This window comes from Bactrocera tryoni, chromosome 4, assembly GCF_016617805.1.
Source record: "Bactrocera tryoni isolate S06 chromosome 4, CSIRO_BtryS06_freeze2, whole genome shotgun sequence".
In the NCBI taxonomy this organism is placed as follows: domain Eukaryota; kingdom Metazoa; phylum Arthropoda; class Insecta; order Diptera; family Tephritidae; genus Bactrocera; species Bactrocera tryoni.
In genome coordinates, this window is record NC_052502.1 from 25,001,747 (window position 1) to 25,013,967 (window position 12,221).

Genomic DNA, 12,221 nt, shown 5'->3' on the forward strand with positions numbered 1-12,221 from the left:
TTAAATCGCGAACATTTCTGCGCGCTTATTTTATTACAATTTTCGACGTGGATTAACTCATTAAGAGAGCATAGAAGAACTCAATTAAATTTTCGACGATCAAGCTTTATCAGTAATCAGTGTTTACCGGTGGTATGGAGAACTCAATTGAGGTCTTAGATCACTCCAAGATGAATTTCGGGAAGATCGTCCAAAATCAGTTGTTGTTCCGAAAATGATTGATGCTGTGCGCAAAGCGATACTGTCAGATCGTCATGTAAGCTATCGTGAGATTGAGGCGGCATTAGTAGAACTAGCATGCATTCAATAATTCATGAACATTTGACTGTAAAAAAAATTTGTCCAAGTTGTTGGATACCACAATATCAGTCAATCGCTCCATAAAAGGCTCGCGTCGATTGGTAGAGAGAAATGTAAAGAAAATACGAAAGCCGTGCTTCGACACACGTCTATGAAAACCACGCGCCGAAGATGGATCACTCTTCACACATCGACTGAAATAACCGCATTTTTGAGTACTCAAAACATCGATTTGAGGAGTCATCCTTCGTATACTCCTAACTTGGCACCAAAAAACTTCTTTTTATTCTTGAAAATCTGGTTGATGCGTTCAAAATGCATGTATTGGAGATACCTCAATTTGAGTGGCTTCGACAATTGGTTTAAACGCAGTGTATGGATCTTAATGGAAAATATTTTGAAAATCAAAAAATCAATTTTCGCTGATTAAAATTTGTTTTTGTTCTCGATTCCCGAAGTATAAAAGGGAATCTACTTAATTAACCAACACTCTTTTAGAAATGATTACTTTCTCATATAATTAAAATCAAAAATCAAATATAGTTACTTTTCATTTAAATCTTGAATCTTCTATATGATAATAGATGTCTATCTACCAAGTTGACTTCAAGTCTATATACGCAAAAACATTAACAAAGCTTAAGTTAAAACAACATACTCACGCAAAAAAAATGTTTTCCTAAGCAAGCTCGGTGATTACTGCATAAAGAGGGAAATAAGCGAGACATCATAAAAGCAAGCGTTGTAAACACGAAGAGCTACGGATTAGCGACAGAACAGTTGATCAACTGCAGATCAGCCACTAAGTTTACTGATCTTGTAAATGCCAGTCACCGTTGTTGCAGTCAATATTTCTACATAAACATACGCTTCACTCTTAAGCCAACTGGTCAATCAATTGAAGTTATCGGCACATTTGTCCATTGCATATCTAGAAACAGCGAGTCTCTATCGTTTCGCTCACATTGGAAGCGCGACCGAAGCAATGCAAACTGAGCAATCAAAAAACGAGCAGGCATTGCTTCCTGTAAACTACTTGCTGCGCATAAAAGAGATATATTACATATGAAATTTGTACCGCCATATTGACTACTCGTTTTTCTAACCTAACTCGTATGCTTCGCATACATACCTCAGCAAGCACCTGTGACAAGTTTTCGCGCATGCGCTTAAGCCACATACGCGCACTATGCAATGTCGTTAATACGACAACTCAGATTCGTGCGCTGGAAATTGTGGCACTAGTGTGACCTAGTCCCCGCCGACAGCGCGACAAGTTGCCTTGCCAATCCCATTCAATCCACTACAAATCTGTGGCAAGTTTGTCATCTAAATAGTCGCACTAACTCATCTGTATTCTATTGGCACACTTTAGCCACCACACAACAACACCTCAACGACACGCACTATCCGTTATTGTATATGCTTGTCCACATTTTTGCGCCTGCGGTTTCATTCCACTTCATATTTCTACCAGTGGCTTTGTTCGTTTTCTTCGCCAGCAATGCCTAGAAGCTTCGTGCAGCATGGAGCACGCAAGGCTTCAACGTTGCATCCCGTCCAATCCGCACGCTCAATGTCACGACTATGCTGTGTATGTAAGTACTACGGTACTTCATGTGGTATTCACTGTCGATGCGCGTCGAACCTGTTCATCTCGCTTGTTGGCTGCTGTGGCTCATTCGCTTTATTCTACGGCCTTCTCTATCTTTACATGTGTGTATTTGATAATTTATGCATTGGGAAAATGTCGACCGCCCGGTAGTTGCTGCATAAATTAACAGACATTTCTTTGTACAAACACAATTTATGATATCGATTTGTTTGCAACCACGAAGCCAAGCAAACAACGGAAATTGTTTACTGTTGTTGTATTTATGATTTTCTTTTCAACACACATTGATACACGACCGATCACTTATAACACGACAAACTGTGGGCGTTTAAGACATTTTCACATGACTTGTTAATCCCAGCGACAAGGTAATCTCTATGGCAATGCCTTGCTACTCGTATAATCGATATACGTTCTCTAAGCACTTATTCCATATCCATGTATTAAGAACAAGTATGGTTCGACACCCACGACTTTCCAACCGCATATTCATTTTTTGTTTGTTTATTTGACTACATAATAACTCTACGTAATAAACCAATATGCCGAATCAGTTAGGTGCGGAGACAAGAATGGTTGTAATCTATACTAGTCGATTCATTTGTCCTTTGTGATGCCATAGGAAAGAAGAACTCCTGTGTTCGACCCATAAACTAGCAAAACGCTTTGTAGCCAATACACATTTGCACATACACATTTTCGCCAGTATTGACCTCCCACGCGTGGGACAGTCAAGAAGGTAGTGTTGAGTTGTTTCCACCTCATTTTCTTCCATACAGCTTCTGCAGATGGCTTCTGGTAAGATTCCCAGCCTTACTGCGTGGACGCCAATAGGGCAATGGCCCGTTAAAAGTCCCATAACTAGAGAGAGACTAGCCTTACTGAGGGCAAAGAGATCACTAGCGCATTTACCGATTATGTCTCAGCGCTGATCAAGCTTCCGCGATGCTATTAATTAGTAGATCACAAGAGGATACAGGAGCACAGGTCCGCTCCCATTCTACCGATAGCGGGTCTAGGGTGCCTTTCCTTGCTAGCTCATCAGCATTACAGTTTTCTGCGATTGAGCTGTTGACTGACACCCGTACCAGTATTATTACAAAGACACTTAATGGTATTGATAGCCAGGTTAGGCACTCTACGACCAGCTCATATCGCCGCTCTGCTATTTGAGTGGATAGTCACTTTTTTTGAAGGAGGCTACCTTAATGGCTGCAAATTTTAAATAGCTATATAAAAAAGAATAAAAGTAAACTTGAAAAATTCATAGAGCGTAAAGTAGGAACTACCTAAAGCAAGGGTTGATAATAATTGTATGCAAAAAATGGAGAGAACCGACTCAATTACTTGCGATAAGTGGTCGATATCCACTCGTAATCACATTATTTGGGTACCCTGTTGTCAAGAGATAAGTAGCTATACTCACCCTATTGTAGATACGCAATAGGAAAATTTGCTTCATAACAGATCTTCCCTTCATATTATAATATAATCATAATAAGTTTTTAAGGTTTAGATCAGTTGTGTAAACAAGTTCTGTCTATATGTATGTAAACTAGTCCCTTAGTTTTTGAGATATCGTTTTCAAATTTGGCACCATTCCTTTTCTCACCAAGGATTTTCCAATGTTGATCATGTTTTCGGAAGTTAATCGTACGCCATTCTTGGCAATCTCGTATTTCTTTGCCTGCGATGCCTTTGTGGCCTGGCACCAAGTAGAAGTGAATGGCTTGCTTCTGGCAGCACTTTCCACTTCTGCCTTACTTCTCAAAACATTTCTGGCCGATATGCGATACGAGGCTACTGCCTTGATTACTGCTTGGCTGTCTACTTGGGTGTTGACTCTGGAATTGCCTGCAAGTGCATTAGAGGCCAGTTCCGCATATGCCTCTATCTTAGAGGCTTTGCCATCCAAGTTCCTTAGCAGTTTATTCACCACTAAGGTCCATAGAAGCGGAGATAGCACTCCACCTTGCGGAGTACCTTTACAGACTTCTTGGTCATTTTCAAGCCGTTAGTTAGCTCTTTCCCTTATTATTTTTTTTTTTTTGAGTAAAATACATTTGAATTTATGGATTTTTAATGGAAAATGTCTTATTTGCAAGTAATGTTAAATTTAAACACTGGTCGTCCACTTCTTAGTTAGTTTGTAGACATAAGAATTAAAATTGAAATCATTTTGACTTTTACGTGCTTCGGGTATTAACAAGTTCAAGTATTTTACAGTTAAGTTCAGATATTTTAGGCTTTGAGGTCTTTTTCGCACGCTTGAATGCTATACAAAGTTTAATATTATTATATACTGAGAATACACGCACTAAGTCGGTAAAGTAGCCGTAAAGAAATAAGCTTTGAAAGTTTTGGGAAAATTACGCCCAGTGTCAACCTAGCCAGTTTTGATGTCGTATCACTAAAATACCTACCAACTCTCGGAAAATTCTTAATATTAAATTTAGACAAATTCTCTTAAAAACATATTATTAGCTTCAAAATTAATGAAAAAATGTAAATTTATGCATTCACATTAATTTCACAAACTGTGCTGATTAGGAAGCAGCAATCCGATTGCGGCTGTTAGAAAATATTTTCCTGCCTACATGAGTTCGGATATAAATTCCGGTCAGAAGGTAATTTTAGAGTAGTTCACTTTTAGTTGACTTCAAATCTGTATGCGGGACAACTTTTCGATTCTAGATTCATTCAATCCTTAAAAATTTTATAATCCTACGACCTCTTCAAGTTGAAGCCAAAGCACTGATTGGCTCATATACAATATATAATATAAGGTTTTTAATAGATTTGAAGTTTTTTGGGTTTTTTTTCGAAACCGTATTTTATAGGCTGAACTGATGGTTTTGAAATTTATAAACAATTTTCTTAAATACATTATTCGGATAATGCATAAGAAGTTCAGATTTTTTAGAAAAACTTCCATTTTAATATACATAGTTAGATGGTATGGTTTGGTTGAACAGTCTAGGAATACTAATGTGAATCGAAAGCTCTTTTTCTACGTATCGTCGTGAGCGAAGCGTGGGGCTATCCCAAGAAGCTCTAAAGGAAATATTCTCAGATGGTTTATAGATCTTCACACGTATTCTTTTCTATAAAAAATCAAATTTCGTCTAATACACTTAGAATTCATGAAACTGGTGGCTTGTATTCTTAACCTCGAAATTGCAGCTAAAGAATTTTCACTGAAGAAGTCAACACCAACTTCTGCGTCAGTTAATTTCAAAATCGACTCAAAAACTTCAAGCTAATGAAAAGCTAATTGGTTTTCCCCAAAAGTATTGCATCAACATCGACTTGGCAGTTGCACAAACATAGTATGCCACAAGACCTATGTCCATAACGCAAGCGGTTCATAGTTCACATTACGAAATGAAGTATGGCATTTGCTTTGCAGGTATGTTCAGTCAGTCTGTCAGCTTGCGGCTTGTCGCTTTTAAGCCAACTCTAGACCGCACTTGTTAAGCCCAGCGCCGAGCGCGTGTCAGCGACATATTAACCCAATTCTTGTTAGAAGTCAAAAGAAACCAAACTGCACAAAAAAAGCGCGTTCATTGTTTTATATTTTATTTCTTTTCATTTTTTTATTGTTGTTGTTTTTTGTTCAAATTGTGCGCTTGGCTTTGAGTGCTACTTGTGTGCGTCACTGTCACTTGAAATCTGGCTTAAGTATACAAACTGTGCCTCGGAAATTTCCTCACTCATTTTCACTTGGTTCCAATTAGAATGCCATTACATTCACTGGGCAGGAAAGCTGCGATTGCGCAGCACTTCAACTGACTTGTCTGTCTGCGGCGAAAATGTGAAATTAATTTTATGCTTTGCTCTTAACGCCAACGGATGACTTACGATGATAGCGAGGCAGCTCATCTGCTGCTTTGTCATTAAGCGTTTGCTTAGCAATAAGTAAATTCGTTGTGAGCTAATTTGGAGTATTCACTCGTATGGCACTTTCGCTCGAAATTGAATTGGCATTACACTAAGCGACATAAATTTGATTATTAGTTTAAATACATATGTGCTAAGAAACTAAACTTTTGCACAAGTAATATTGTTTTCTCATGGGACACTTCAACGTGGTATTTTGATTTCTATGGTCCGGTCACAAAAACCGAGAATTCGATCCTGCAAGTTAAAAGTTAGTACTTACGGATGATTTTCAAACAATATTCGGCAAATTCTAAGCGCCTTAGATACATAGTGAACTTAACCCAACAAAGATTTCAAAAAATGTCGAATCATAACGGTACCACGTCTCTTTTTCTTTGGCGCATAAACTGCCCAAGACCGATCGGCTGCTTCCAAGCTGTTCCTAAGTACCTTAGGTCTTTTGCGTACTAAAAAATTTCTTTCGGGTAGTGTGTATAGTGGACGGAAAAATAAGAATTTTAGGAATTTATTAATATGGTGGAAGTCATCACTGTACAATTAACCCTTAAGTTCAGAATCTTAGTAAGGAAAAAACGGGGCAACTGCAAAGCATGCGTAGCAGACGTTAACAAATTACTTTTGCGAATGCAACGCCTATAAGGCGTAGTGGCTGGAAGATCCACGGCTACCAATGTTCCCATCAAAACGAAATTTGGAAATCTTAGGATTTTTAAAAATTCAGGTAGTTGTTCAACAGTGCTTATATGGGACCCTTTTGGGAGCACAATGTGTGTAATAATGTCTCTTTTGCGATCAAACTTATTATGACTTCCTCTTTCAATCTCCCAACCAAATCATAACGTGCAAAATTTAAAAAATATTTGGAAAGTTTTTCCGATCTCTGAAAAACAAAAATAATAACTACTATACAGTTTTTTTGAGAATTGCTGATTCTCTTCTCTTATGTTATCATATAAGGGGTAGTCAAAAAAGTTTTTTCGTATTTTATCAATAGATGTGTAGTCGTATATCTCCAGTGCTACCAATCACATTGTGTCATACCGTATAGTGTTGGTAAGGTGAGATTTTAAAAAATATTAAATTCGGGGAAGTTGAAAAAAAGTTACAGCTGTTCAAAAATGAGTGAAAATTATAAAGAAATTCGCATTATTTTGAAATTTTTGTATAAAAAAGGGAAGAATGACACGCAAGCCACGAATGAAATTTGTGAAGTTTACGGAGACGATGCTGTATCAGTTCATACGGCACAACAATGGTTCGTTCGCTTTCGTTCTGAAAATTTCGAAATTTCGATATATACTGATGAAAGTTTTACACTGATGGAATAATGTCTCCAAAATGGTACATAAATGTTTATTTATTTATTATTATAAATATAAAAAGAATAATTTGAAGTTTAACTAGAAATACGAAAACACTTTTTCGACTACCAATATATGTATAGTCTCGATAACTAACGCATACAAAACAGTAATACAAAATTTGAAGCATTAAACTTCAATTTTGTTGACCAGTGTCCATATTGCGCACGCAAAAATTTTTGCTTATTCACTATGTACCGTAAAGGTAACTAATTCACTGCTTTTATTAACAATTTTGCTGATTTTTATACGCTTTGTTTTTGTTAAAGTACTTGTGTGTATATTTCTATGACTTTTTACTTTTGTAACTCACTTCATCTATGTAATGATGGCAACTTTCAAGATTTGCAGTGCGCCCTCCTTTCACCGAAATAAGTTAAAGGAAAAACAGCAAAAAATTTAATTTTATAGCACCTGCAGATAATTTAACGAGCATTAGTGGCATATATCTTATACATACGTACATACATACCAAATATATAGCAAATGTATATTTATATGAATATAGTATACCTATATTGTACATTTATGAAATTCCAAGAAAATAAATAGGGCACGTGGTGTATGTATGAACATTTATAAAACTTTTTACTTAAGGTTATAGTACCATATATACTTTTATATGCAAAAGTACCCTGAAGTGAAATATCAAACTGGTCACAAAACAAGTCTGTTTACGACTAAAAGCGAACTAGTCGCAAAAGCATCAGCATTACAGCAATTGTTTGTAGAGCTGATTGACAAAGAGAGCATTCGCGTTTCAGTATTTTTCAATAGGGTCTATTTCAGGTTTTTTTACTCCTGAACAAAATCCAAAATTTTCCTGCAAATATTAGTTGAACCAGTCAGTTAGAGTATCTTCTTAGAACTACCAAGAAACTAGTTTCTTTCGAACTGTCAACATGATCGATCTGGTTAGTGGCTTTTCGATCTGGAGACAGTCAGGTAGCTCAATGGATTTTACTTTGCTGGAATCTAGTACTACAAATAACCATATTTCTGGTTAGACATTTATCTACCGGGTCGAATGCCAAAACTCGGCGGTGGAGTCTCTCTCCTACACCGAATTCGCGTTCCTTTATATGGCCACTGTAGTAAGTGAGACAAGGACCTACTCGACTCAGTATTTGTCCCGTCCATCGAACTCCTGGACGGCGATGATGTCAGCCTTTATTCTTAAGAGGACATAAAACACGTGGGTGGCATAAAACAGGGATGGGCAATCACTTGGAATATCCGGTTCCTTAATACCAGCCGGATATTCCAAGTGATTGCCCATAAATCGTAATCCTTAATACGTTTGCACTGGTCCTCATCGAAAGGGGGGTCTCTCATCCGAGGCTGTTTTCTTTTTTTTATTGGAGGTGTATTTTACTTGGCGGGTCCCAAATACAGCGCAAAACCCTGCAGAAGGGTGTTTCGTCTTCTCATTTTAGCTCGACTTCGAATGAATGTTTTTTGGCTACCCAGAGTATACTTGGCAAAGACCGGAAGTCGTGAACTGCCTGAGCCATATATAAAAGAATTGTTTCTGGCCACTCCCTACTGAATGGCGCTCAGAGAGCTTTCCTCACTTGCGTGAACTTCTACACTTGGCTCCATCCTCCAAAGAACGCAGTTAATTAAAATATTTCAGAATTAACCAATTTTTGTTTATGGTATTAATATTTTATTATTTACTATAGTTTTATAACATCTTCATTCAATTCGCGGTGATAATACGAGGATAACCAATCTTGGGATATTGTTTAATAAAATTATAAGATTTGTAGATCTTTCGTATTTCTATATAAAATTGCTGATTTTCCTTATAAAAAGAGGTTCACTCTTTTTCTTACTTTTCTTATGTCTGTAAGTCACTTTGATAGCACAATCCTAAATAATATCGATCGCTTAAACATTAAGTTCGAATAATCAATCAGTATACTCGTACAACAGCTCCAACCTCAAAAACAAGTAAACCTGTACTCCAATGCATAGCTTACTCAGTGACTTAGTGACCTATTGCCTTTGTGTGTGTCACTTGCCCACATTGCCACATTACCGCATTGGCTCATGTCTCCTTTCTTTCTTTGTTATTTTTGTCGCTTCGATTTTTTCGCAAATCGTTTTCTTTTCTTTCTTTCGTGGTCATTGGATTGCGATAAAATCGTGATGCTTGTTACGTCATATTAGGCAAATGTGGCATGATCGTGTCAGATTTATTTCATCAATTGTAAAATTCGATCAAAATCAAATACAAGATACGACGTAATGGTAACCTGGATATGCATACTTTTACGCCATCAGGCAAGATTGTACACTTATGTGGGATATCTATGATTTAATGAGCGCTTACTTAAATGGTTGACGACATGTGGATATTATGGGTGAATTTTAACAGAAAATATATATTTGGCGTATGAAATATCGACGAAGTGTATTCGGCTCATTACAAGCCTGCAAAGTTTGCGAGGGTTCACAAAAGCTGTACGATCAAGTAGAGAGTGGGAAGAGGACTCTCCCTCTTTTTCTGGACAGCAATTTAGTCGTCCAACAATATATAGCGAAACACCGATAGTTTCAAGGGTGACAATATTTAGGATAAAACCATTTCCTGTCATTAACAATTTCACTATATATACATATGCAACCCTTATCAAAAAGTGGATTTATACCATTGAAATATATATTAAGTTTGCAAAGTCAGAAGGCAAAATATTGTTGCCCTATAAACTCTATGTATAAATGAACAGAAAGATGGTTCAATCTGTATAAACCCGACAGGTTAGGTTTTTGTCTAACGATCATGAATTTTTCACAGATTATTTTCTTCCTAAAGTTGCTTATTTCTCGGAACTTTCGACATCGGGCCACAATGAAATATAGCTTTGAATGACAGCTTTGACGACAGCTCGCTTAACGCTTTTTCGTGTTTTTTTTTTGTTGTAGAATAGTTATTTTAGTAATATACTAGAGAAGCGGCACTCATTTCGATTTATGCAAACGAGATCAAATCGCTATAGGTGCAGGAGTGTATAGATAGTCTATCAGAAAGTAACCAAGTGCACCTTATTTGTGCGCCATTTTGGGTGCTAATGGGTAGTTACAACCTTAAAAGGTTTAAAAATGTAATCAACCTCCCACAGGAAAAACTCAGGCTACTTTTCGCCTTCTACACTGCCCATTTTAAGCTCAGGAAGCACTTATTTAACATTGGCCTAGCTTCTTGTGCGAATTACGGATTCTGTGACTTGGAGTCTGAAACACCAGAACACTACCTAATCGACAGCACAGCGGTCTGTAGGCGCTGAATAAAGGTCCTTGGATTCATGTTTCCAAATAGGGATCACATCGTCTCAATAGCACCTAGCAGTATATTGGAATTTATCAACTTTCTGAGACTAGTTAACAAGTTGTGACTTAGGTGAGAGCGCAATAGACCCTAGGTCGGGGTGCAATCCTCACTTACTTATCTAAACTAATCTAATATAATACAAATCGCTTCAAAAGAGAATAGCTATGTAGAAAACATGAGGACTTTCCACTTTTTTCTCTTACATACTATATTATCTATTTACTTCATTATCTACACTAAGTTTAATTTAATTTCAAAATTTCTTTAACTTTCTTACAGATAACGCAAACACAGCAACCCTAAAGCTAATGAATCATTAGTTTTGTGGATTCCAGACAAACAAGTATCCGCCTTTGCGACAGCATCGTACACGCCCCGCGGAACAATAAAGATCTAAACACCAGACAAACTCAAAGCCGTCACAATGACGACAAAACCAGCAACAGTAACGCTGGGCATTAGTGGCCGCCTTGGTGGTAAAACCAATACTAACAACAACCATAACAACACTGCCTCATTTACCGCACGCCCCGCACATATCACACAAGCATCGCCCACCGTGGCGAAACGTGGACACATCCGGTCCGCGTCGCTGGAGAACGGCAATTCCTTCACAGCCAAGAACACACTCGGTTTGCCCGTGGCAACAGCACGCGAACAGCAACAACAACACCAGCAGCAACAGATAAACTTAATGAGTCACACCGGCACGCTGAAGTCGCGCAATGAGCAAAAGCGCATGCGCGGACAGAAATTCGGCAGTCACAGCAGTTTGGATCAGGATGCGTTGCCCAGCAGTGCAGGGCGGACCAAATTTCAGAATATACGCCAAATATTTGAAATAACCAAAAAGCGAACATTCGGTGGCAGTAGCGGCGGTGGGAGTGGTAGCGGTACTGCGACTGCCGGCGATGCAGATAAAATGTCTGCCAGCACCAACAGTATCAGCAACAGTCAAGCGCAGTCCAACGGCGTTGATAATCAACGTTTGAACACACAACCGCATGTCGCAACAACCACAACAACAACACACGGCGCCACCCCCAGCACCGCACCTGCACTAATGTCGACCTCCATGCCGAGCCTACAGCTGCGCCAACACACCCAAGCATCCTATCAGCAACATCAGCAATTGGTGCGTAAACCCACGCCAACGCTGACGCTGATGGGCGCCAACGGAAGCGGAAATCGCAGCAGTTACTCGGAAATAAGCGATCGGCTGAGCATAGCGGAGAGTGTTGGCGGCAGCAGCGGCAGTTGCATGTCTGGCAGCTTCACTAATATGGCTGGCAATGCGCTGGATGCGAAACAGAAACTGCGCTTGCAACAACAATTACAGCAGCAGCAACAGCTGGTGCAACAACAACAGCAGCAGCTGCAGCAACAGCACCTGCAGGCGCAGCGGCAACACTCACAGCCCGCAATGGGTCAGTTGGCGCACCTACATCAACAACAACAACAACAAATGCAGCAACAACAGCAACACATGCAGCAGCAACAACAACTGCAATTACAGCAAATGCAACAGCAGCCGCAGCCACAGCAACAACAACAACAATTGCAATTACAACAAATGCAACAACAACAACGCAGTTCCGGCGACATATCACACTTGCAACACATTTCAACAGCAGCAACAGGTCAAACTGCAACAACAACAACAATGAATGGCAGTGTCGGCGTTGGAGAAACCGGCGAGCAGGTT

At 38.8% G+C, this 12,221-nt stretch overlaps 1 protein-coding gene across 4 annotated transcripts in view; it reads left to right on the top strand.

Moving 5' to 3' along the window:
- LOC120775723 (myb-like protein P) overlaps positions 1–12,221 on the top strand; it is a 175,373-nt gene that overhangs the window by 154,090 nt on the left and 9,062 nt on the right. For all 4 annotated transcript variants that reach the window (XM_040106036.1, XM_040106039.1, XM_040106038.1 and 1 more), the window contains one exon: positions 10,796–12,218. In XM_040106036.1, coding sequence (XP_039961970.1) covers positions 10,941–12,218 — 1,278 coding nt within the window. In that variant the 5' untranslated portion in view covers positions 10,796–10,940. The remainder of the gene's footprint in view (positions 1–10,795; positions 12,219–12,221) is intronic.